At 41.2% G+C, this 25,653-nt stretch overlaps 1 protein-coding gene across 3 annotated transcripts in view; it reads left to right on the top strand.

Annotated features, from left to right (window-relative positions):
- LOC124802977 (anoctamin-1-like) overlaps nt 1-25,653 on the top strand; it is a 265,666-nt gene that overhangs the window by 219,991 nt on the left and 20,022 nt on the right. For all 3 annotated transcript variants that reach the window (XM_047264075.1, XM_047264076.1, XM_047264077.1), the window contains one exon: nt 363-595. In XM_047264075.1, the coding sequence (XP_047120031.1) occupies nt 363-595 (233 nt within the window). The remainder of the gene's footprint in view (nt 1-362; nt 596-25,653) is intronic.

Genomic DNA, 25,653 nt, shown 5'->3' with positions numbered 1-25,653 from the left:
ATGAATGGCTTAAACATAATATGACATGTGCAGTGTTACCTTTAAAAGGGTTTTATGAATCAGTTCTTCAAAATGTGAGTTATTCTGCTCCAGCAAGTACTTTGAAGACCAATATTGTAATTGCTGTTATAGAATTATCATTCTCACTATTGTATTACATATCGTCCAGTTACTTAATTTCTTTTTCTTCTGCTCAAGTATTGTGTGTGTGTGTGTGTGTGTGTGTGTGTGTGTGTGTGTGTGGTTTTTTGTTTATTTGTTTGTTTTCACTGAAGCGTCAACAAGGTATGCAGACACTGAATTTTATTAGTACTGTAAGTGTGTGCGGAATATAGAAATGATATTCGTTGTTGTTATCACAGCAACACTGTTCCTGGAACTGTGGAAACGGTACTCAGCTAGCATAGTACATCGCTGGGGGCTTACTGGTTTTGATCTCCAGGCTGAGCATCCCCGTCCAGAATATCTGGCACGTCTTTCTCATGTGAAGCGCAACAAAGTGAATGTCGTTACTGGACTGGAGGAACCCTATGTGCCATTCTGGAAAGTGAGAGTGCCTGCAACCATTCTGAGCTTCTCAGTTGTTTTGCTTCTGGTAAGTTTCAAAATGTTTTCATGATATGTAAACTAGGTTTAATTAAATTTTGATTGCATTAGGATTAGTACATTGTTTAAAATTGAAACTTGATGACTTTTCCTTCTTTTACTAATGTTAGTGATAAACTGGTGATCCTGATTACCTGATATAATAGGTGATATTTTTTTTAAGATTTCTCCTTGTCATCAAGATTTAATTTATTTTTCATGGTTTTTGTAATCACTCAAGATGAATAATGGGATTACTCCTTTGTCATGGTCATGACTGTTTACATTCCACATTCTTATCAATTCGAAGCTGATACTATATATCTAATCACCTCATCATTGCTAGATGGTTAAATGTTAACATTATTATTTTTTGTATATTCTCTTTATTTGGCAGAGTCTATTATACACAATTCATGTTCTCACAAAAAACATTAAAATGAATATATTGTCATTGTATGAGGAGAGATTCTGATTTGTAATCGTATTGAAGTTCTCTGTGTGTTTCATATGTGATAAACTATGATGATAGCTTTCACAGTAAAATGAAATTGAATTATTTTGTTCTGCAGATGTTGTGTAGGCACTGCTACAACCCTGTGTAATTGACAGTGTATAGGAAGAAAATTGAGAGATGCATAATAATAATGGGTTGATGAAGTAAGGGGAGTTATTTATTGTCAAGTTCATGTTAACACCCCCACCCCCTCCCCCCATTCACCTTCCACCCTGTAACCATGAATTATATGATCTTATTGCGACTTACAAACTCCATCTACTCAGGGTTTCCAGTGGCGAGATACTGTCATCATTCCAGTCCTTAAACAAAGCAAAACCCCATTGTCTACTAACAGCTACCAACTAATTAGCCTCACCAACGTACTCTGCAAACTGCTTGAAAAGACGATTGCCCATGCTGGGTTCTTGAATTGAGGTGCCTTCTAACCTGCTATCAATGTGATTTCCAGGAGAGATGATGCACCACCAATCATCTGGTTAGGATGGAAACAGCAGTCCTATAGCTTTTTTTCTAAATGCGAACATCTCACTGCTGTCCTTTCTTACCTACATTTGTGGCCCACCCCAGCTTTGCACGCATATCGTTAAATATCTACAGCCAGACCATTTGTTTATATTATATAGTGATATACAGGGTGTCCCAGCTATCTTGTCCACCCAAAATATCTCTGGAACAATAACAGCTATTGGAAAACGACTTTCACCGGTAGCAATGTAGGGCTGGGGCCCATGAATGTACATATTTGGAAACGTCCTAAACCGAAAGCATATGTGTTTTTTAACACAAACTTGTGTTTTTTCAAATGGACCTCCTATATTTTTTCTTCAGCAATCCATAGCATGACAAAGCACATACACAATGGCATTGATTGCATCGCAATATTCCCATTACATCCCGATATATTGAGACGCGAAGTTGACGCTTGAAACACCCGACATGCGCTGCTAGCGCACGTCCTGAGGCTCAAGCGTGAACCCCAAGCTGCCCGTAGTCGCGATGTGATTGAAATGTGTAGTCATACCTCCATACTTATCAAGAGGTCCGAAACAACGGTAAAACTTTTAGTCCACTTGCTCGTTTCACTAAAACCATCAACATGAGTTTTACTATTACAAGTGAATGATTAACTGTCACTTGCGGTAGATCTACAGTAAAGTAAAGTTTTAACGTTGAACGGCATTACCTTTTTAGTAAGGGATTAATGATAAGTGAAGTTAACTTTGTGACTAACGTTGCGGTACACAGATATGTTACAGAACCGCATCACCCCTAGCCTATGGGATAAATACCTGCTGGAATGTATGACGTTAATGCAGGATGGCAGAAGACCGTATTATTCGTTTTGGACCTCTTGATAAGTATGGAAGTGTGATTACACATGTCAATCACATCGCGACTATGAGCAGCATGGGGTTCACGCTTGAGCCTCAGGATGTGCGCTAGCAGTGCATGTCGGGTGTTTCAAGCGTCAACTTCGCGTCTTAATATCTCGGGATGTAATGGGAATATTGCGATGCAATCAACGCCATTGTGTATATGCTTTGTCATGCTATGGATTGCTGAAGAAAAAATATAGGAGGTCCATTTGAAAAACATAAGTTTGTGTTAAAAAACACACATGCTTTCGTTTTAGAATGTTTCCAAATATGTACATTCATGGGCCCCAGCCCTACATTGATACCGGTGAAAGTCATTTTCCAATAGCTGTTATTGTTCCAGAGATATTTTGGGTGGACAAGATAGCTGGGACACCCTGTATACAAACCTCCCTCATGAATCAGACTATCTCCTTGTGAAAACCATATCAAGATCCCTACAGTAGTTTCTGATATTAGCAATAACAAACAGACAGAAAAATGTGGCAAGAAACTTCAGTTTATAATCTGCATGGATGGAGCATATGATACAGCTTGGCATCATTACATCTTTCTTACTCTCTATGACTGAGGCTTTTGTGGCTCTGTACCAATTTTTGTCACTTTTTATCCCACTGATTGTTTCAGTGCAGTACACTGCTCAGCTTCCCACGTGTTAAAAAGAATAGCATCTCTCAGGGCTCCATATTGTGTGTAACATTAACTATTCCTTATCACCATCTGATGATTGGGTATCCCCACCATGTATGTTGAAAGTATTTGCATTTAGTATAGCTCCCAAACTGTAGCCTTGGCTGAATTCCAGCTCCAGGGGTCCATCCAAAGGGTCCTTGCCTGGACCCTGCCCCATTGCTTCAAATTTTCTCCCATAAAAACATGAGTCTAGCACTTCCGTTGTCATACTATAAGTTCTCCTGATCCACAGCTCTACTTGGGTGGCCACTTCTTGGACATTGTTGCAGAATCTCAATGTTTGGGACTCCTCTTTTAGAAAAAGCTGACGTGGCTGTCACATATTTACCAGGTAAAGACTACGCGTGTGTGAAACATTAACGCTCTCTGTTTCCTCACCCACTATTCTTGAGGTGCAGATCACACTTCTCTACTTGCATTTACTGTACCCAGTATATCATGACAGACTAAGAATGGCCACTGGTGCCTTTCGGATTAGGCGCATAGTTAGTCTCTTTGTTAAAATGAGGATTTGACCTCTCCAGTTCTGACAATACCAACTCTTGCTCATTTATATAACCATCATACAATAATGGGTGTCAACTCTCTGACACTTGTCCTCCGGTTCCGGTGGGGTTTACCAGCTGGAATATGCCTCAAGACCTGTACCAGTGCCTGGCCCCATTGAAATGTGCTCCCTGTGTATTCTTGTGCCCTCCTTCTTGATTAGTACCCATATCATGAATTAAGAATGTTGGAAAAAGAAGTAGGTGCATCTGGAAAGACAAAGTTGATTTCCACCCACTGATAGAATGTGCCAACCATGTGATAATAGCAGTACTGCTATTGCTTGTCCGCCAACAGATAGTGTAGTGGCCTAGCTACCAGAGCGCCATCTGTCTCTACCCTTTAGTAGGGAATGCTGACAGCCAGAAGGCCCAGTGTGGTGCAGATGTGCGAAGCAAGCAAGTAGCTATGCCAAGGAGATTCACTCGTGATTCCTACAGCCAGCTGAGTGAGTTTGAAAGGGGGCAAATTGTGGCCTTAAGAGTGGCGGGATCGTCCTTTTGGAGAATTGCCACCCAAGTTGGAAGTGCTGCACTAAATGTCCAGAGATGGTAGCAGTGGCCACATGATCGTTCTCACACCTGCAGCCAAGGCTCTAGATGCCCACGTAGCACGGACACTTGCCAGGATGATCATATTGTAAGGGCAGCAGTGGCAGATCATACAGCTACCACAACACAGATAAGAGGCTTGTGAGCCTAGATGTGTCAACGCAAATTGCAGTAAACCAGTTATAAGCACTGGGACTAGAGGCACACACACACCTCTAGCCCATTTTACTCTCATATCACAGCATCAAAGTGCGTGGCTCAGCTGGTGCTGTCAGAAGATCACTTTGAAGATGGAATGGTGCACCACGGCAGTGCCGATGAAAGTAGATTTTGCCTGCATGCAAGTTATGATTGTGGGCATATACAACATAAACCTGCTGTCTCGTAAAATGCATTCATCCAAGACACGCTGGCCCCACCCTAGGCCGTATGATCTAGGGTGTGATAACTTACTACTTTCATTCACCTTATGTGTTTCTGGAGAGGACGCTAACCAGCACTAAGTACAGGGCCATTACAAATGATTGAAGCGATTTCATAAATTCACTGTAGCTCCATTCATTGACATATGGTCACGACACACTACAGATACGTAGAAAAACTCAAAGTTTTGTTCGGCTGAAGCCGCACTTCAGGTTTCTGCCACCAGAGCGCTCGAGAGCGCAGTGAGACAAAATGGTGACAGGAGCCGAGAAAGCGTATGTCGTGCTTGAAATGCACTCACATCAGTCAGTCATAACAGTGCAACGACACTTCAGGATGAAGTTCAACAAAGATCCACCAACTGCTAACTCCATTCAGCGATGGTATGCACAGTTTAAAGCTTCTGGATGCCTCTGTAAGGGGAAATCAATGGGTCGGCCTGCAGTGAGTGAAGAAGCAGTTGAACGCGTGCGGGCAAGTTTCACGCGTAGCCCGCAGAAGTTGACGAATAAACCAAGCAGGGAGCTAAATGTACCACAGCCGACGGTTTGGAAAATCTTACGGAAAAGGCTAAAGCAGGAGGCTTACCGTTCACAATTGCTACAAGCCCTGACACCCGATGACAAAGTCAAACGCTTTGAATTTTCGGTGCGGTTGCAACAGCTCATGGAAGAGGATGCGTTCAGTGCGAAACTTGTTTTCAGTGATGAAGCAACATTTTTTCTTAATGGTGAAGTCAACAGACACAATGTGCGAATCTGGGCGGTAGAGAATGCTCACACATTCGTGCAGCAAATTCTCAATTCACCAAAAGTTAACGTGTTTTGTGCAATCTCACGGTTTAAAGTTTACGGCCCCTTTTTCTTCTGCGAAAAAAATGTTACAGGACATGTGTATCTGGACATGCTGGAAAATTGGCTCATGCCACAAATGGAGACCGACGGCACTGACTTCATCTTTCAACAGGATGGTGTTCCACCGTACTTCCCTCATGATTTTCGGCATTTCTTAAACAGAAGATTGGAAAACCGATGGATCGGTCGTGGTGGAGATCATGATCAGCAATTCGTGTCATGGCCTCCACGCTCTCCCGACTTAAACCCCATGCGATTTCTTTCTGTGGGGTTATGTGAAAGATTCAGTGTTTAAACCTCCTCTACCAAGAAACGTCCCAGAATTGCAAGCTCGCATCAACGATGCTTTCGAACTCATTGATGGGGACATGCTGCACCGAGTGTGGGAGGAACTTGATTATCGGCTTGATGTCTGCCGAATCACTAAAGGGGCACATATCGAACATTTGTGAATGCCTAAAAAAACTTTTTGAGTTTTTGTATGTGTGTGCAAAGCATTGTGAAAATATCTCAAATAATAAAGTTATTGTAGAGCTGTGAAATCGCTTCAATCATTTGTAATAGCCCCGTATGTGCAGAATGTTGTTAGGTCCATTCTTGTGACGCTCTTGCAACAGGATGGTGATGTGTTGTTTCAGCACCCAAACACTGCCCATGAACTCGGCATGCCCTGCAAGATGTGCAGCAACATCCCTGAACAGCATGATCTCCACCAGACTTGACTCCAGTTGAGCATGTGTGGGATATGATGGGATGATGAGTGACTTGTGCAATTTGTCAACCAACATCTCTAACAGATCTATGTAAACAGTTCGAGCAGGCATGGCATAATGTATCCCAGGACAGTATTCGCCATTTGTGTGATCAGGTGGATGTCAGAGTCGGCATCTGCATTGCTCCCTGTGGATGCTACACCATGTACTAATATGGGAGTTTCAGCATGGGTCGTTACCTGGTGTCTCAGAATCACTTGTGCTGTTGATCTGTAAATGTAATCATTTCACATACTCCATGTGCACTGTTGCAACAATAAATTTTGAGTGAATTGGAAACCTCTAAAAGAGTGTACTAATTATTTTTCCCCCAAGCTGTGTATTTTAAGTTTCAGTTGCTCCCATGACCATTAGGTGTCTGTTCCTCTCACTTCTTCAGGAGTATCAGGGTGCTACCATCATTTACACTGACAGCTCTAAAATTATGGATAGGATATGGTTTAATATCTCCCATCAGTCAGGAATATCACTTGCTGCTGGCAACATACAGCGTTTTTATGGCAGGGCTATTAGACATTGAGCCCTACATCTAATTCCTTGACTATGTTTTAATTTTTAGTGACTAAATGAACAGTCTCCAGACTATTGATCAATGTTGCTTTTATCACCCTGTGATAACTGCTATTCACAATTTTCTCTTTGACCTTTGTTGTACTACCTGCTCATTTGTCTTTCTCTGTGTTCCATCTCATGTGAGTATCCAGGAAGATGAACTGGCTGACTGTTCATCTAGAGAAGTGATTCCTCAACCAATATCACTTTTACAATACCAAGTGCAGATTTACAAGTGCAAATAACACTGCTACTCACTCGGAGATGGAATGTTTGGAGGGCTACTGCCACCTTTAATGTACTCTGCACTATCAAAGAGACTATGGCTGCATGATTAATCTCTTTCCATTCCTCCCAAAGAAAGACACTGTTCTGTGTTGCCTCCATAATGATCATACTGGATTAACCCATAGTTTTATCGTTTTATCTTATGTAAAGAGCAGTCCCTATGTGTGGTTTGTGGAGCCTTACACACAGTAGCTCTTACCCTGGTGGAGTGCCCCCTGCTCCTGGAGGGGGCACTCCAGTGAGAACTTCCTCAAAGGCTCATTCCCATAAAGCATATATCTTTCTAACACAAACTTATGTTATCTGGGATTACATGTAAGTTTTCTTTTAATCTCATTCTGTGATTGTGCATATTAGAAAGTTGTAAATAATAATTTGAAATTAACATGTTTCACAATCATCGTTACATCTTCATTGTGTTAGCATAGTCATGTAGAAGTATGAATTATTACTGTGTGGTGCAGAAGGTTTTTTGCATTAATTTCATTCTGTTTATTAATATTAGTAATAAAAGATACTTTTATTGTACATCTGCAAATTGATGGTGAATACATCTGATGTGTTCTCCCAGGTGTCACATGAAGTCTTATTGTTTGGAACTTGGGTGTATGAACTTGCCAGGAAGTCTTAAGTGCTTTGCCTTACACAAGCTCCACTGGAAATGAATCCAAGTCCAGTTTGATGTGGTGCAAAGACCAGGGAAAACCATGAGTAATGCAGTTGTCTATCTAGTGCCACTAAACATCATTTAAAGAACTGTGCCTGTCTTCAACCGTTATGGTGTACGAGTGTATGCAAAACTCTAATTTGGGTGCGACGAATTGATATTGTGGTGAACGGCATATTCTGACTGTGAGAATTGGATGTTCCATGCTATGAATGCATCTATATGTCTTACTGAACCAAAGATTTTGTTTTATGGACTCTTTGTGAAGAAAATGGAAAGATCAGATGTGTGAGAGGAGGGGAGAGATTGCATTGTTGAGAGATGCCATTACGGTATATAGTAAATGTTCAAATAGTTTTTTGCACAAAATAAAATCCAATTACTAACAAAGTATTCATGGTGTGTATATCTACATACTGAAATTAATTAATTATCACGGTACAAATATTAAGAGCCATAGATCACTCAGAGGTGAAATTTGTAATGATTGTGCGAACCTGCATTTTCCACGCTCAGAATTTGTTGAGAGATTATCTCCGAATTAATAAACTTCATCTTGCTAAATTGTTGTACCTATCATCCAGACTCATCAAATAACAGTGCACACAGTTAGGCCAAATGATCTGTGTAGTGAGTAAACGTTTTAGAGATTTAAAGTGAAGCAGATAATGACCGGGAATTTACATGAGATCACCACTGCAGAATGCATCTCTTGCTCTCCTGTTTTATTTAAAATGAAATATTTATATTTTCCAGGTTTTCAGAAGAGTAAACACAAAAGGAAATAAGGAAGTAAGCTAAACCAATAATTAAAATAAAAGCACACATAAAGAATATTTATTTATAATAATAAATAAATAAATAATATTTTTAATTAACTAACCTATAAAAATAATATGTTAAACCTTGCCATTGCTCACTGAGTGGTAGCTGGCTGTTGAATGATGGAGAGTGCAGTAGAATTTTCTAGGTTGAGTAATCAACTCTGATTCGATTTGCCAGTTGCAGTCCATGGTAATTTGCAGCAGACAGACAACCAAAGAGCAAAATCTAATTTGACCCAAGGGCAAAGGCTAAGATTTTGGTTAATATTTTGTAGACTGGCATAGCTTCTGGCCAATGAGTAAGACATGGGATCTTCATAATGGTTTCTATTTTCTCAGGCAGTTGTAGTCACCTTGCTAATGAAATTAGATTACCTAAGAACAGGGGCGGCCAAGATTTTTGTTCACTGGCCACACCCAGCCATGAGTGCCAAAGTGCTCACCACCACTATGCCATGCTCTCTGAGCACAAGAAGGGGGAAGGGGAGAAAACAATGAATGTGCCACATTTAAATGGCATTGCAGTCACACTGCATGCAAGTTGGTTTTTTATTTCACATTTCTCAACAACATAGATCATAGACAAAACAAGTTTTCAGTATTAATTAATTATTTTTGCTGAATATATAACATAATTTTTATCTGGTACAAACTGTTGGCATATGGACACACACAGACAATTTCACAGGGTTTCGCACTCACGTTGCCATGTAATCGTGACTTGTTTAGTTTCATAATCAGAAAAAAGATCTTTCACACAAATAGTTGATCAAAATACTGTAGCACTTCTGCAACCTCATTATGGGGACTTGGAAAATCTGCCTCAAGAAAGCAATATAGACAGGTAAATCAGTTATGTCTGCATATGCATATGGGTACTTTCAATTGAAATGGCAAACAGTTTCTAAAACAGCTCAAAAAGAGGTGAAGACAGACAGTGTCCTCAAAACCTTTATAAAATTATCCTAATTCTTGCAAGGCTGCAATGAATTCTTCAAAGCTCACTCTTCCTTTAACATCAGTGAGCTTAGGGAACTGGACTGTCTTTGCAGAATGTGCCCCTTCTACAACATGATTTTCTTCTTAAATTTCTCCCCATCAAACCAGAAAGAAGTTACCTTGCAATGTTTTATTGTGGGCAGTGTGCAGTGAAGCCCACTTAAAATACAAAGTCTGCAATCTGTTCCAGATGTTCTAACGTTCATTCCAGAACTCCTTTTTTCTTTATAAGCTGAACATTACCAAGTTTTAAGGGGAGGTTTACTACTTCAAGTTCAAAAAATCGATTTTTTTAAAATTGTATTTTTGGATCCATAAAAGTGTTTAGAATCCACCCCTGAAACGGTTTTTCTGAATACAGAATGGAAATGTTTGTTATTCGCAGTTGAACAAAAAAATGCATCTGCCTGAAATCGGCGTTTTTCACGCATCAGTTTTTTTCTTTCGGAGGACAAGTTATTGTACTGGTGCTTGGGAGGAAAGACACAAAATTCAAATGAAAGTTTGAACACTTGTGTTTGGAAGTTAGCACCCAAGCATTTGCATTCTGGTGTGAAGAATGTGGAAATTGCGACTTTCCTGGCAGTGAGCAGCTTGAACGAAGGGTATTCAGCAATTCTGAAGACCATGACAATGATGGATGCCACCCTGGGACTCTATTCGACGCAGTTCTCCAAGCATTCGGACGACCACCGAATTCAAGCGGCCGAAAACCGCTTGTCACCGGCCGTACGAGCGACTCTGGAGCAGAGCAGGATGGCCCAGATCGAGCAGAATGCCCTCTGTGGGCAAGAGGAAAGACTAGTTTATGGACACGGAATAGCAGATTGAACATACATTGCATAATATTGCATTTTTATCAAGTCAAAACTTCAAATGCGTTTTTCTCGAAATGACGCTTTTGTAATGTGTGGTATGGTAACTTCAAATCCACTGAACAGATTGGCATGATTCTTTTGTTTCCAATGAAGGTAACTAAATTGTCTAGGAGTTGTACCAGTTTTATTCTGATCCATCAACTATAAATATTTTTACTTGGCCGACGAAGTCGAAAAATCGATGAAAAAAACCCTGTTTTTTTCCAATGGCTGCCATTTTGTTTCGTATGGTCCAAATAACTTAAGTGAGATACAACTCCTAAAGAATCTTGTATACTTTGCTAATGTCAACTCAATTTTGATTTCAGACGAGCCGGCTGACCTGTGGCATACCACGCATGGAGGTCTACATCAAAATTTTGTTTCGTTCCAACGCCACTTCCGCTGTTGCTCTTCGACATTTGTGGTCGAAAAAATTCCAGTTTGTGGAGAAAATATCTATAAACATCTTGACCAAATTTGACATTGATATCTATAACACATGCTGAGAAAAAAATTCTCAAAGAACATGCTTTTTTCAGGCCAAAGATAGTAAACCTCCCCTTAAATCGAAAAATCATTTCAGGCATGACCCTAGACTTCACCAACGTACATTGCAGTAATATATGAAGTCTCCATACCCTTTATTCATTTCCATTGAAAATTTTTGCAACTGACAATGGAATAATGGGTGCAACTTCAGGAATATTACTATTTGTACCACCAATATCCCCCCATGAACCATGGACCTTGCCGTTGGTGGGGAGGCTTGCGTGCCTCAGCGATACAGATAGCCGTACCGTAGGTGCAACCACAACGGAGGGGTATCTGTTGAGAGGCCAGACAAACGTGTGGTTCCTGAAGAGGGGCAGCAGCCTTTTCAGTAGTTGCAAGGGCAACAGTCTGGATGATTGACTGATCTGGCCTTGTAACAATAACCGAAACGGCCTTGCCGTGCCGGTACTGCGAACGGCTGAAAGCAAGGGGAAACTACAGCCGTAATTTTTCCCGAGGGCATGCAGCTTTACTGTATGATTACATGATGATGGCGTCCTCTTGGGTAAAATATTCCGGAGGTAAAATAGTCCCCCATTCGGATCTCCGGGCGGGGACTACTCAAGAGGATGTCGTTATCAGGAGAAAGAAAACTGGTGTTCTACGGATCGGAGCATGGAATGTCAGATCCCTTAATCGGGCAGGTAGGTTAGAAAATTTAAAAAGGGAAATGGATAGGTTGAAGTTAGATATTGTGGGAATTAGTGAAGTTCGGTGGCAGGAGGAACAAGACTTCTGGTCAGGTGACTACAGGGTTATAAACACAAAATCAAATAGGGGTAATGCAGGAGTAGGTTTAATAATGAATAGGAAAATAGGAATGAGGGTAAGCTACTACAAACAGCATAGTGAACGCATTATTGTGGCCAAGATAGATACGAAGCCCACACCTACTACAGTAGTACAAGTTTATATGCCAACTAGCTCTGCAGATGACGAAGAAATTGAAGAAATGTATGATGAAATAAAAGAAATTATTCAGATTGTGAAGGGAGACGAAAATTTAATAGTCATGGGTGACTGGAATTCGAGTGTAGGAAAAGGGAGAGAAGGAAACATAGTAGGTGAATATGGATTGGGGGACAGAAATGAAAGAGGAAGCCGCCTGGTAGAATTTTGCACAGAGCACAACATAATCATAACTAACACTTGGTTTAAGAATCATGAAAGAAGGTTGTATACATGGAAGAACCCTGGAGATACTAAAAGGTATCAGATAGATTATATAATGGTAAGACAGAGATTTAGGAACCAGGTTTTAAATTGTAAGACATTTCCAGGGGCAGATGTGGACTCTGACCACAATCTATTGGTTATGACCTGTAGATTAAAACTGAAGAAACTGCAAAAAGGTGGGAATTTAAGGAGATGGGACCTGGATAAACTGAAAGAACCAGAGGTTGTACAGAGATTCAGGGAGAGCATAAGGGAGCAATTGACAGGAATGGGGGAAATAAATACAGTAGAAGGAGAATGGGTAGCTTTGAGGGATGAAGTAGTGAAGACAGCAGAGGATCAAGTAGGTAAAAAGACGAGGGCTAGTAGAAATCGTTGGGTAACAGAAGAAATATTGAATTTAATTGATGAAAGGAGAAAATATAAAAATGCAGTAAGTGAAACAGGCAAAATGGAATACAAACGTCTCAAAAATGAGATCGACAGGAAGTGCAAAATGGCTAAGCAGGGATGGCTAGAGGACAAATGTAAGGATGTAGAGGCCTATCTCACTAGGGGTAAGATAGATACCGCCTACAGGAAAATTAAAGAGACCTTTGGAGATAAGAGAACGACTTGTATGAATATCAAGAGCTCAGATGGAAACCCAGTTCTAAGCAAAGAAGGGAAAGCAGAAAGGTGGAAGGAGTATATAGAGGGTCTATACAAGGGCGATGTACTTGAGGACAATATTATGGAAATGGAAGAGGATGTAGATGAAGATGAAATGGGAGATATGATACTGCGTGAAGAATTTGACAGAGCACTGAAAGACCTGAGTCGAAACAAAGCCCCCGGAGTAGACAATATTCCATTGGAACTACTGACGGCCGTGGGAGAGCCAGTCCTGACAAAACTCTACCATCTGGTGAGGAAGATGTATGAGACAGGCGAAATACCCTCAGACTTCAAGAAGAATATAATAATTCCAATCCCAAAGAAAGCAGGTGTTGACAGATGTGAAAATTACCGAACTATCAGCTTAATAAGTCACAGCTGCAAAATACTAACACGAATTCTTTACAGACGAATGGAAAAACTAGTAGAAGCCAACCTCGAGGAAGATCAGTTTGGATTCCGTAGAAACACTGGAACACGTGAGGCAATACTGACCTTACGACTTATCTTAGAAGAAAGATTAAGGAAAGGCAAACCTACGTTTCTAGCATTTGTAGACTTAGAGAAAGCTTTTGACAATGTTGACTGGAATACTCTCTTTCAAATTCTAAAGGTGGCAGGGGTAAAATACAGGGAGCGAAAGGCTATTTACAGTTTGTACAGAAACCAGATGGCAGTTATAAGAGTCGAGGGACATGAAAGGGAAGCAGTGGTTGGGAAGGGAGTAAGACAGGGTTGTAGCCTCTCCCCGATGTTGTTCAATCTGTATATTGAGCAAGCAGTAAAGGAAACAAAAGAAAAATTCGGAGTAGGTATTAAAATTCATGGAGAAGAAATAAAAACTTTGAGATTCGCCGATGACATTGTAATTCTGTCCGAGACAGCAAAGGACTTGGAAGAGCAGTTGAATGGAATGGACAGTGTCTTGAAAGGAGGATATAAGATGAACATCAACAAAAGCAAAACAAGGATAATGGAATGTAGCCTAATTAAGTCGGGTGATGCTGAGGGAATTAGATTAGGAAATGAGGCACTTAAAGTATTTAAGGAGTTTTGCTATTTGGGGAGCAAAATAACTGATGATGGTCGAAGTAGAGAGGATATAAAATGTAGGCTGGCAATGGCAAGGAAAGCGTTTCTGAAGAAGAGAAATTTGTTAACATCCAATATTGATTTAAGTGTCAGGAAGTCATTTCTGAAAGTATTCGTATGGAGTGTAGCCATGTATGGAAGTGAAACATGGACGATAAATAGTTTGGACAAGAAGAGAATAGAAGCTTTCGAAATGTGGTGCTACAGAAGAATGCTGAAGATTAGATGGGTAGATCACATAACTAATGAGGAAGTATTGAATAGGATTGGGGAGAAGAGAAGTTTGTGGCACAACTTGACCAGAAGAAGGGATCGGTTGGTAGGACATGTTCTGAGGCATCAAGGGATCACCAATTTAGTATTGGAGGGCAGCGTGGAGGGTAAAAATCGTAGAGGGAGACCAAGAGATGAATACACTAAGCAGATTCAGAAGGATGTAGGTTGCAGTAGGTACTGGGAGATGAAAAAGCTTGCACAGGATAGAGTAGCATGGAGAGCTGCATCAAACCAGTCTCAGGACTGAAGACCACAACAACAACAACAAACCACCAATATCTTCACGTGCCCTATATCTGCAAATTTAGCACAATTGTTTTTTGATGTACAGAACAATGAATCCCATCTGTCGATCATTGTAATTTTTTGCTCTTTCATTGTCATCTAAATATTTGAATTCTCTCTGCTTTGCACTGTAATGTCATTTCATAATAAATAAGCGTTACCCGCCACTTACATCAGCTGAGAATTGTCATCCCTCTTATGTCGTTCCCATTCATTTTAAAGGATTGTGGCAGTAGATCACTAGACTGCCTTTTTTTGTGCAAACAGCCACTCGAACTGTGAACGAACATTCCAAAAACAAATAGCGAAGGGTAAACAGCGCGATGCCACAGTTCTGCCGAACTGAAAAATGCCACACTGCAATGCTAAATGAAATGTCACGCTGTTCCGGGCACCTCTGAGGAGGACCGAGCAAAGCCAAGTGACAGTCCCAGCCTTGGCCCACCTGCAGCCCGCACATACTGCACGCATGAAGTTTGGCACACCCTGACCCGTCTTGCCTAAGATGATAATCTGCGGTTTACCAAAAACACACTTGGCAGTATATAACATCAAGCCATGTTGTTCTAAACTGTTTGACTACTTCTGCCAAATGTTGTTGGTGCTATACTTATTTTGGAAATAAAACTGCCTTTTCCTGCTGCCACCTAATTTATTTTTCCCAGGCGTGTTTCACTTTTTTCCTTGTTCTAAGATATCATCAGTGAAATCTATAATGATACAGTTGTGTTATTTTTAGATTATAAAACAGTTCATGTAATGATTTAATATGTAAAAAAGTAATTACTTACAATTTTTCTGTGATCTATATTTCCTCTCATCTGTTCTTGAGGTCGCACTACCGCTTTATTACTGACATATAAGCAAAGTTTTGAGTTCAGACCTTTTTAACACTGTTCACCATGTTTCTCTTTCTTTTCTGTGGTGTACTATTGTTCTTTTGCTACTCGATATAACTATTCCTTTGGTCACTGTGCTTTTAACAACATAAATATTGCAACTGCATTATGTGTTTCCTCCTCTTTGGTGTGTTTACCTACTTGTTGCCAACCTAACGAAGTTTATGTTCAAAACCAACTTCTGTTCATGATGTTTGTATTGTGTGTGTTTGAGAGAGAGAGAGAGAGAGAGAGAGAGAGAGAGAGAGAGAGAGAGAGAGAGAGGGAGAGTGTGTTTTGGAGGGAAGGGGTTTGAATTGTATGGTGTTGATTATGAATGTACTAGCTGTTAGCGAGTGGCTGAAAGCTCTGGTGACAGCTGATTTGACTTTTCATTTCAATGTTCTGTGACTAATCAGCTGTCACCAAAGCTTTCTGCCACTTGCTAACAGCTAGTACATTCATACATCCTGTAGTAGACGATAATGCACCAGGAAGTCAGCTCAGATTATGAGATCTGTGATGTTAGTAACTGTGAAATTCCAGGCAAAAATATGTCACAGTCCCAAGTCTAGCTCAGTATATTGTGTACCTCAAGTCGTTATAAATTAAACTATTTGTGCAGAAAGATAGAATGAAGTTGGCAACCGACTATTTTAGGTTAAATTCCATGGATAAATGCACAAATCTGAGCCAATGTCCACAAGTTGTGACAAAACAGCAGTTCACTTATCTGTTCAGCTGTTGGGCAGTCAAAATCTCTGCACATAACTGCCAACACACTGTTGCATGGCATCACTACTGCATTGACTGATGTGGCATTATTAAATCTTGAATTGTCATCCAGATCTGCGATGACATATAATGGCATTTCTGTCTGAGATGCTATAATAGCGTTAGTCTGGACCAGAAGACGGTAGATGTAGATGTAGATGTAGATGTAGATGTAGATGTAGAAATGTAGAAATACTCCAGAGCACATGTAAAGTGTCTCAGGTATGATTTTTCACATTGATCTTGGTACATAAGTGTCTCAGGTATTGTAACAGCTTTCAGTCTCTTATGTCTTCCTGTATTAGAACTTGATGCCTGCACTCTTCTTTCGAGGCAGAAACTGTCCAAATCAGTTCTGTTATGAATTTGTGATAAGAACCTTGTGCAAGAGGAGCAGTAATTATGTCTTAGACTTCAGCTGCATAATGGTGATAGAACTGACTCATCACCAGAGCAAATTTGTTTGCACTAGTGTAGTAGTTATACCCATGTAATGGAAGCTTGCTTCTACCTGCTCAAACCAGAGCACTGGATTGTGAGGCCAGAATCGAGACAGTCTCAAGGCAAGTCGCAGTACTGACTATCCTTCAGCAGGCACTGAGTCTTGCATTTTTGTTAAAAAATTCGTAATTCATTCTCGAGAGCACTGCTTCTTCTGTTCTTTGTAGGCTGTTCACATTGGGCAAAATCACCTCAGGCTTACCAATGTCCAGCATGGCTAAGCGTTAAATGACCAAACGTAGTACATTGTCTTACTTGAGTAACCTGAATGTAAGTAGCACATGAAAAATGAACATTTGTGTACCAGGAATAATAAACTTTTAATAAAAAAAAAAAAAAAAAAAACACAGAAGAAGACAGTATTATGAAAAGTAGATTGTGAGTGGCAGACAGGCACAAGAAAAAGACTGTTAAACAAGTAAGCTTTCAGCCAAAAGGCCTTGTTCTGAATTAGATGACATACGCACACACATAACCACTGTGTCTGGCTGCCGAGGACAAACCGCTTGCAGCTGTGCATGGTTGGAGAAGCAATCTTGGCGGTGGGGTTGAGGAGGAGGCTGGGGCGGGGAGGGGGAGGGATAGCAGGGTAGGGCTGGGGGACATTAAAGTGCTGCTTGTGGGAGCATACACAGGTTCAAGGTGGAGGAGAGACATTAGGGCAGCTAGGTGCAGTTGGCAGGTTAGATGGTGGGAGGTGGAGGGGGGGAGGGGGGGGGGGGGTTGGTAAAATAGAGAAGTAAAAATACTGTGGGTGCACTGGTGGTCTAGAAGGCTGTGTAGTGCTGGAGTCAGAACAGGGAAGACAATAGGTGGGTGAGTCACAATGACTAAGGGAGGTTGAAGTCAGGAGGATTTATAGGAATGTAAGATATATTGCAGGGAGAGTTCCCAGCTGCAAACTTCAGAAAAGTTGGCATTGGTAGGAAGGATCCAGATGACACTGGCTGTGAAGCAGTCATTAAAATGAAGAACATTGTTTTGGGCAGTGTGCTCAGAAACTGGGTGGTCCAGTTGTTTTCTGGCCACAGTTTGTTGGTGGCCATTCATACGGACAGACAGCTCGTTGTTCGTCACGTCGACATAGAATGCAGCAGAGTGGTTGCAGCTTAGCTTGTACATCACTTGACTGGTTTCACAGATAGCCCTGCCTTTGATGGGATAGGTGATGCTTGTGACCGGACTGGAATAGGTGGTGGTGGGAGGATATATGGGACAGGTCTTGCATCTAGATCTATTACAGGGAAGTGGGCCTTCAGGCAACTACAGGGAAGTGAGCCTTCAGGCAAGTGGTTGGGAGCAGGAGCTGTGTAGGGATGGACGAGGATATTTTGTAGGTTTGGTGGGTAGCGGAATATCACTGTGGGAGGGGTGTGGAAGGATAATGAGTAGGACATTCCTCGTTCAAGAGAAAGACGAGATCTAGTCGAAACAGTCACAGAGAATGTGGTTCAGTTTCTTCAGTCCTGGATGACACTGAGTCATGGGGGGAAACGCTCCTCTGTGGCATGATGGTGGGACTTTGACTGGAGCGATGAGACATGGGAGATCTGTTTTGTACAAGGTTGGGAAGGTAATTATGATCTGTGGAGGCTGAAGGCTTCAGTTAGACCCTTGGTATATTTCAAGAGGGACTGTTCGTCACTACAGATGTGGCAGCCACAGCTGCTGAGGCTGTAAGGGAGGGTCTTCTTGGCATGGAATGGGCGGTAGCTGTCATAGTGAAGGTATTGCTGGTGGTTGTTAGGTATGATATGGACCAAGGTACTGATGATGTAGTCAATGGATGGAGTGGAGGTCAGCATTGAGGAAGGTGGTTTGTTGATAGCTGTACCCCAGATTTGTTTGTAGGTGATGCCTTCAAAGGAAAAGTAATTGTGGGTGAGGATATAGTTGTTCGTGTTGACCAGAAAGGAGGTTTTAGATTTGGTAACCACCGGGTTTTGAGAAAGGTAGTGTTCCATAGCTGCAAGACCATGGGCATTAGGGATGTTAGTGTAAAGGATCAATGTGATGAGCAGGGCACCATGGGGTAAGGCACAGAAACTGTGGAGAATCATGGAGGAAAGGGTTGATATCTTTTAGATAAGAGGATGAGTTGTGGGTAGCAGGCTAAAGGTGTTGTTCTGTGAGAGCAGAGATTATCTCAATGAGGAGACAGTAACTGGCCACAATAGGGTATTGCTGAGTAGTTGGGCTTATGGACTTTAGGAAGTATGTAGAAGGTAGGAGTGTGAGGAATAGGGGGAATGGTTGATGTGGGGGGGGGGGGGGGAGAGATAGAGAGAGAGAGAGAGAGAGAGAGAGAGAGAGAGAGAGAGACAGACAGACAGACAGACAGACTTGGGGGAGACTGGTTTGTAAGTGGATGAATCAACCGAGAAAGATTGTTTCTTTTAGTCTGTTTCTTTTGTCAATGAGTTCTGATATTTCTGGGGTTGTCTAAGGCTTCCTATGTTCTAATTTCCTTATTCCTAATCTGTCTGTGGCTGCACTTGTTGTACTTAATTCATAACATCCCAACTGCTTTCTTTCCTGTCTGATTCCAGTGTTACGTGCTGGAATTCCTGCACAGCATCTGCCTTCTACAGTTTGTATATTGCCCAATTTTTTTGTTATTTCAGCTGATGCTTCTTAAATCTGGTATTGCAGTTTGCTGCAATAAGTGTATGGGCCTTAACTGTATTAGCACCAGTGTAACTGTGAGTACAGTCCAATTAAAATTACTTGGTAGTTGACATCTGTCACTTGCTGCTATAGAATTGCCACATCAGGTACTGCTCGGTTATAGGTATCATGCAAATGTGGCAGGTTACTTCACAAGTGCTGAAGTGCTGTTGCATGTAATGCTGAGTAATATTGTAAGTGGCTGTCATCACTTATGTTGGGAATATGAGATGTTCTGTCTGCAGCTGATTTTAAGTGACCACTGATTGAATGGCAGCAGACAACACATTTTATAGCTTTCAATTACATCCATGTCCTAACCTAACCACAACCTAGTGATATGCCATGTATCTAAGAAAATGGCAGTCAACAGTTTGTAGCAGAAGTACAGGGTTATTACAAATGACTGAAGCGATTTCGCAGCTCTACAATAACTTTATTATTTGAGATATTTTCACAATGCTTTGCACACACATACAAAAGCTCAAAAAGTTTTTTTAGGCATTCACAAATGTTCGATATGTGCCCCTTTAGTGATTTGGCAGACATCAAGCCGATAATCAAGTTCCTCCCACACTCGGCGCAGCATGTCCCCATCTATGAGTTCGAAAGCATCGTTGATGCGAGCTCGCAGTTCTGGCACGTTTCTTGGTAGAGGAGGTTTAAACACTGAATCTTTCACATAACCCCACAGAAAGAAACCGCATGGGGTTAAGTCGGGAGAGCGTGGAGGCCATGACATGAATTGCTGATCATGATCTCCACCACGACCGATCCATCGGTTTTCCAATCTCCTGTTTAAGAAATGCCGAAAATCATGATGGAAGTGCGGTGGAGCACCATCCTGTTGAAAGATGAAGTCGGCGCTGTTGGTCTCCAGTTGTGGCATGAGCCAATTTTCCAGCATGTCCAGATACACATGTCCTGTAACGTTTTTTTCGCAGAAGAAAAAGGGGCCGTAAACTTTAAACCGTGAGATTGCACAAAACACATTAACTTTTGGTGAACTGCGAATTTGCTGCACGAATGCGTGAGGATTCTCTACCGCCCAGATTCGCACATTGTGTCAGTTCACTTCACCATTAAGAAAAAATGTTGCTTCATCACTGAAAACAAGTTTCGCACTGAACGCATCCTCTTCCATGAGCTGTTGCAACCGCGCCGAAAATTCAAAGTGTTTGACTTTGTCATCGGGTGTCAGGGCTTGTAGCAATTGTAAACGGTAAGGCTTCTGCTTTAGCCTTTTCCGTAAGATTTTCCAAACCGTCGGCTGTGGTACGTTTAGCTCCCTGCTTGCTTTATTCGTCGACTTTCACGGGCTACGTGTGAAACTTGCCCGCACGTGTTCAACCATTTCTTCGCTCACTGCAGGCCGACCCGTTGATTTCCCCTTACAGAGGCATCCAGAAGCTTTAAACTGCGCATACCGTCACTGAATGGAGTTAGCAGTTGGTGGATCTTTGTTTAACTTTGTCCTGAAGTGTCGTTGCATTGTTATGACTGACTGATGTGAGTGCATTTCAAGCACGACATACGCTTTCTCGGCTCCTGTCACCATTTTGTCTCACTGCGCTCTCGAGCGCTCTGGCGGCAGAAACCTGAAGTGCGGCTTCATCCGAACCAAACTTTGAGTATTTCTACGTATCTGTAGTGTGTTGTGACCATATGTCAATGAATGGAGCTACAGTGAATTTATGAAATCGCTTCAATCATTTGTAATAGCCCTGTATTAATCGTGCTCACTTTGTTCATGGCAATTACAGCTGACTTCAGTGGGCCAAACTCAAGGCAGAAATATTTCCGTTTCAACACCAAAAGTGAACCGTAATTTCTCACTTTCATTAGTTACCTGAAACTGTCCTCACACTGGCTACACGAGCTGATGTGATACCAACCGATGAACAGTCCTGGTTGGCACTCAGTTATAAGGTATAGAAGACACAACAGACTCCAAATGAAAAAAGAGGAAAATAGAAAAGTCAAGATAACAATGAAATTGACATGACGAGGATTATTAAGAAAAAAAATTACATTTAAACCAATTAATTGAATTAAAAAATCAGTCATTTTGATAAAGATTTAAAAATTATATATATATACTGCAGGTTAGAGCTGTATCTTAACCACTATGCTACATCATTATTCACATTGCAGTTGATATTTACTCCTCTACAGCACCAAGTTACAATGATTATTTATTGCCTTTGAAATGTTCAACATTATGTGATGTCATTTGAAGCTCGCCTACTGTAGGCTGACCCCTGTGATGATGATGATGATGATGATGATGATGATGACTCAATATGTGATGCCGAATCATGTCTTGTGTGAAAGGATCCAGTACTGTTCAGCTAATGCTGTGTATAAACCATGTTGATTTAGTCCCCATTGTGTGTGTGTGTGTGTGTGTGTGTGTGTGTGAGAGAGAGAGAGAGAGAGAGAGAGAGAGAGAGAGAGAGAGAGAGAGAGATTATCATGTCTTACAAAAGGGAAAATAAGAGGCAGACGCAGGATTTGGGATTGAAACACATTACAAAAGAAAGGCGGATAAGGAATCAGATGTGAACTGACCATTTGTCGTGGCAGTTTGGCAATGGCAAACAGATCAGGGTGACAGAGTGCACTCTGGTTATAGGAAACCAGCTCCAATAGATGAAGTGTCAGCTAACAAGCAATTTTAATAAAGGCATAGATTTCATTTGATACCTGTACTTCTGCTTTACTGTTACATAATTAGTCATATTACTGCCAGTATAGCCAGGGGTCTTCAAAGCATAGTATCTTCTCTTTGGAGCTTCGTAACAGTTTTGTTATAACCACCTCATGTTGTTTACAAAGTTCTAATAATTTCTCACCTCTTAATCACCGCTTGAATTCGTTGCTCCCAATCCGAACTTACTAACACATTTATGGCTCACTTGTATGCCTAGTGATAAAATCTCCCATGATAACAAAAATTTTCATTATGAGGTGATTTATTGTTGACCATTCATTGAACTGACTTAGAGTTTGCTACATGTTTTATATCTTCAATTTTTTTTTTATGCTTTTACTAATGTATTGTGACTCAGTAAACCACTCATCTGCATAAGCAACATAGTGTTTGGCACTGTTGTTGTTGTTGTGGTCTTCAGTCCTGAGACTGGTTTGATGCAGCTCTCCATGCTACTCTATCCTGTGCAAGCTTTTTCATCTCCCAGTACCTACTGCAACCTACATCCTTCTGAATCTGCTTGGTGTATTCATCTCTTGGTCTCCCTCTATGATTTTTACCCTCCACGCTGCCCTCCAATACTAAATTGGTGATCCCTTGATGCCTCAGAACATGTCCTACCAACCGATCCCTTCTTCTGGTCAAGTTGTGCCACAAACTTCTCTTCTCCCCAATCCTATTCAATACTTCCTCATTAGTTATGTGATCTACCCATCTAATCTTCAGCATTCTTCTATAGCACCACATTTCGAAAGCTTCTATTCTCTTCTTGTCCAAACTATTTATCGTCCATGTTTCACTTCCATACATGGCTACACTCCATACGAATACTTTCAGAAATGACTTCCTGACACTTAAATCAATACTGGATGTTAACAAATTTCTCTTCTTCAGGAACGCTTTCCTTGCCATTGCCAGCCTACATTTTATATCCTCTCTACTTCGACCATCATCAGTTATTTTGCTCCCCAAATAGCAAAACTCCTTAAATACTTTAAGTGCCTCATTTCCTAATCTAATTCCCTCAGCATCACCCGACTTAATTAGACTACATTCCATTATCCTTGTTTTGCTTTTGTTGACGTTCATCTTATATCCTCCTTTCAAGACACTGTCCATTCCATTCAACTGCTCTTCCAAGTCCTTTGCTGTCTCTGACAGAATTACAATGTCATCGGCGAACCTCAAAGTTTTTATTTCTTCTCCATGAATTTTAATACCTACTCTGAATTTTTCTTTTGTTTCCTTTACTGCTTGCTCAATATACAGATTGAACAACATCGGGGAGAGGCTACAACCCTGTCTTACTCCCTTCCCAACCACTGCTTCCCTTTCATGTCCCTCGACTCTTATAACTGCCATCTGGTTTCTGTACAAATTGTAAATAGCCTTTCGCTCCCTGTATTTTACCCCTGCCACCTTTAGAATTTGAAAGAGAGTATTCCAGTCAACATTGTCAAAAGCTTTCTCTAAGTCTACAAATGCTAGAAACGTAGGTTTTCCTTTCCTTAATCTTTCTTCTAAGATAAGTCGTAAGGTCAGTATTGCCTCACGTGTTCCAGTGTTTCTACGGAATCCAAACTGATCTTCCCCGAGGTTGGCTTCTACGAGTTTTTCCATTCGTCTGTAGAGAATTCGTGTTAGTATTTTGCAGCTGTGACTTATTAAGCTGATAGTTCGGTAATTTTCACATCTGTCAACACCTGCTTTCTTTGGGATTGGAATTATTATATTCTTCTTGAAGTCTGAGGGTATTTCGCCTGTTTCATACATCTTGCTCACCAGCTGGTAGAGTTTTGTCAGGACTGGCTCTCCCACGGCCGTCAGTAGTTCCAATGGAATATTGTCTACTCCGGGGGCCTTGTTTCGACTCAGGTCTTTCAGTGCTCTGTCAAACTCTTCACGCAGTATCGTATCTCCCATTTCATCTTCATCTACATCCTCTTCCATTTCCATAACATTGTCCTCAAGTACATCGCCCTTGTATAGACCCTCTATATACTCCTTCCACCTTTCTGCTTTCCCTTCTTTGCTTAGAACTGGGTTTCCATCCGAGCTCTTGATATTCATACAAGTCGTTCTCTTATCTCCAAAGGTCTCTTTAATTTTCTTGTAGGCAGTATCTATCTTACCCCTAGTGAGACAAGCCTCTACATCCTTACATTTGTCCTCTAGCCACCCCTGCTTAGCCATTTTGCACTTCCTGTCGATCTCATTTTTGAGACGTTTGTATTCCTTTTTGCCTGTTTCACTTACTGCATTTTTATATTTTCTCCTTTCATCAATTAAATTCAATATTTCTTCTGTTACCCAAGGATTTCTACTAGCCCTCGTCTTTTTACCTACTTGATCCTCTGCTGCCTTCACTACTTCATCCCTCAAAGCTACCCATTCTTCTTCTACTGTATTTATTTCCCCCATTCCTGTCAATTGCTCCCTTATGCTCTCCCTGAATCTCTGTACAACCTCTGGTTCTTTTAGTTTATCCAGGTCCCATCTCCTTAAATTCCCACCTTTTTGCAGTTTCTTCAGTTTTAATCTACAGGTCATAACCAATAGATTGTGGTCAGAGTCCACATCTGCCCCTGGAAATGTCTTACAATTTAAAACCTGGTTCCTAAATCTCTGTCTTACCATTATATAATCTATCTGATACCTTTTAGTATCTCCAGGGTTCTTCCATGTATACAACCTTCTTTCATGATTCTTAAACCAAGTGTTAGTTATGATTATGTTGTGCTCTGTGCAAAATTCTACCAGCCGGCTTCCTCTTTCATTTCTGTCCCCCAATCCATATTCACCTACTATGTTTCCTTCTCTCCCTTTTCCTACACTCGAATTCCAGTCACCCATGACTATTAAATTTTCGTCTCCCTTCACAATCTGAATAATTTCTTTTATTTCATCATACATTTCTTCAATTTCTTCGTCATCTGCAGAGCTAGTTGGCATATAAACTTGTACTACTGTAGTAGGTGTGGGCTTCGTATCTATCTTGGCCACAATAATGCGTTCACTATGCTGTTTGTAGTAGCTTACCCGCATTCCTATTTTCCTATTCATTATTAAACCTACTCCTGCATTACCCCTATTTGATTTTGTGTTTATAACCCTGTAGTAACCTGACCAGAAGTCTTGTTCCTCCTGCCACCGAACTTCACTAATTCCCACTATATCTAACTTCAACCTATCCATTTCCCTTTTTAAATTTTCTAACCTACCTGCCCGATTAAGGGATCTGACATTCCACGCTCCGATCCGTAGAACGCCAGTTTTCTTTCTCCTGATAACGACATCCTCTTGAGTAGTCCCCGCCCGGAGATCCGAATGGGGGACTATTTTACCTCCGGAATATTTTACCCAAGAGGACGCCATCATCATGTAATCATACAGTAAAGCTGCATGCCCTCGGGAAAAATTACGGCTGTAGTTTCCCCTTGCTTTCAGCCGTTCGCAGTACCAGCACAGCAAGGCCGTTTTGGTTATTGTTACAAGGCCAGATCAGTCAATCATCCAGACTGTTGCCCTTGCAACTACTGAAAAGGCTGCTGCCCCTCTTCAGGAACCACAC

This window comes from Schistocerca piceifrons, chromosome 6, assembly GCF_021461385.2.
Source record: "Schistocerca piceifrons isolate TAMUIC-IGC-003096 chromosome 6, iqSchPice1.1, whole genome shotgun sequence".
NCBI lineage: Eukaryota > Metazoa > Arthropoda > Insecta > Orthoptera > Acrididae > Schistocerca > Schistocerca piceifrons.
Note: the sequence above shows the minus strand (reverse complement) of the source record. Positions and strands in the feature narration are given on the sequence as shown.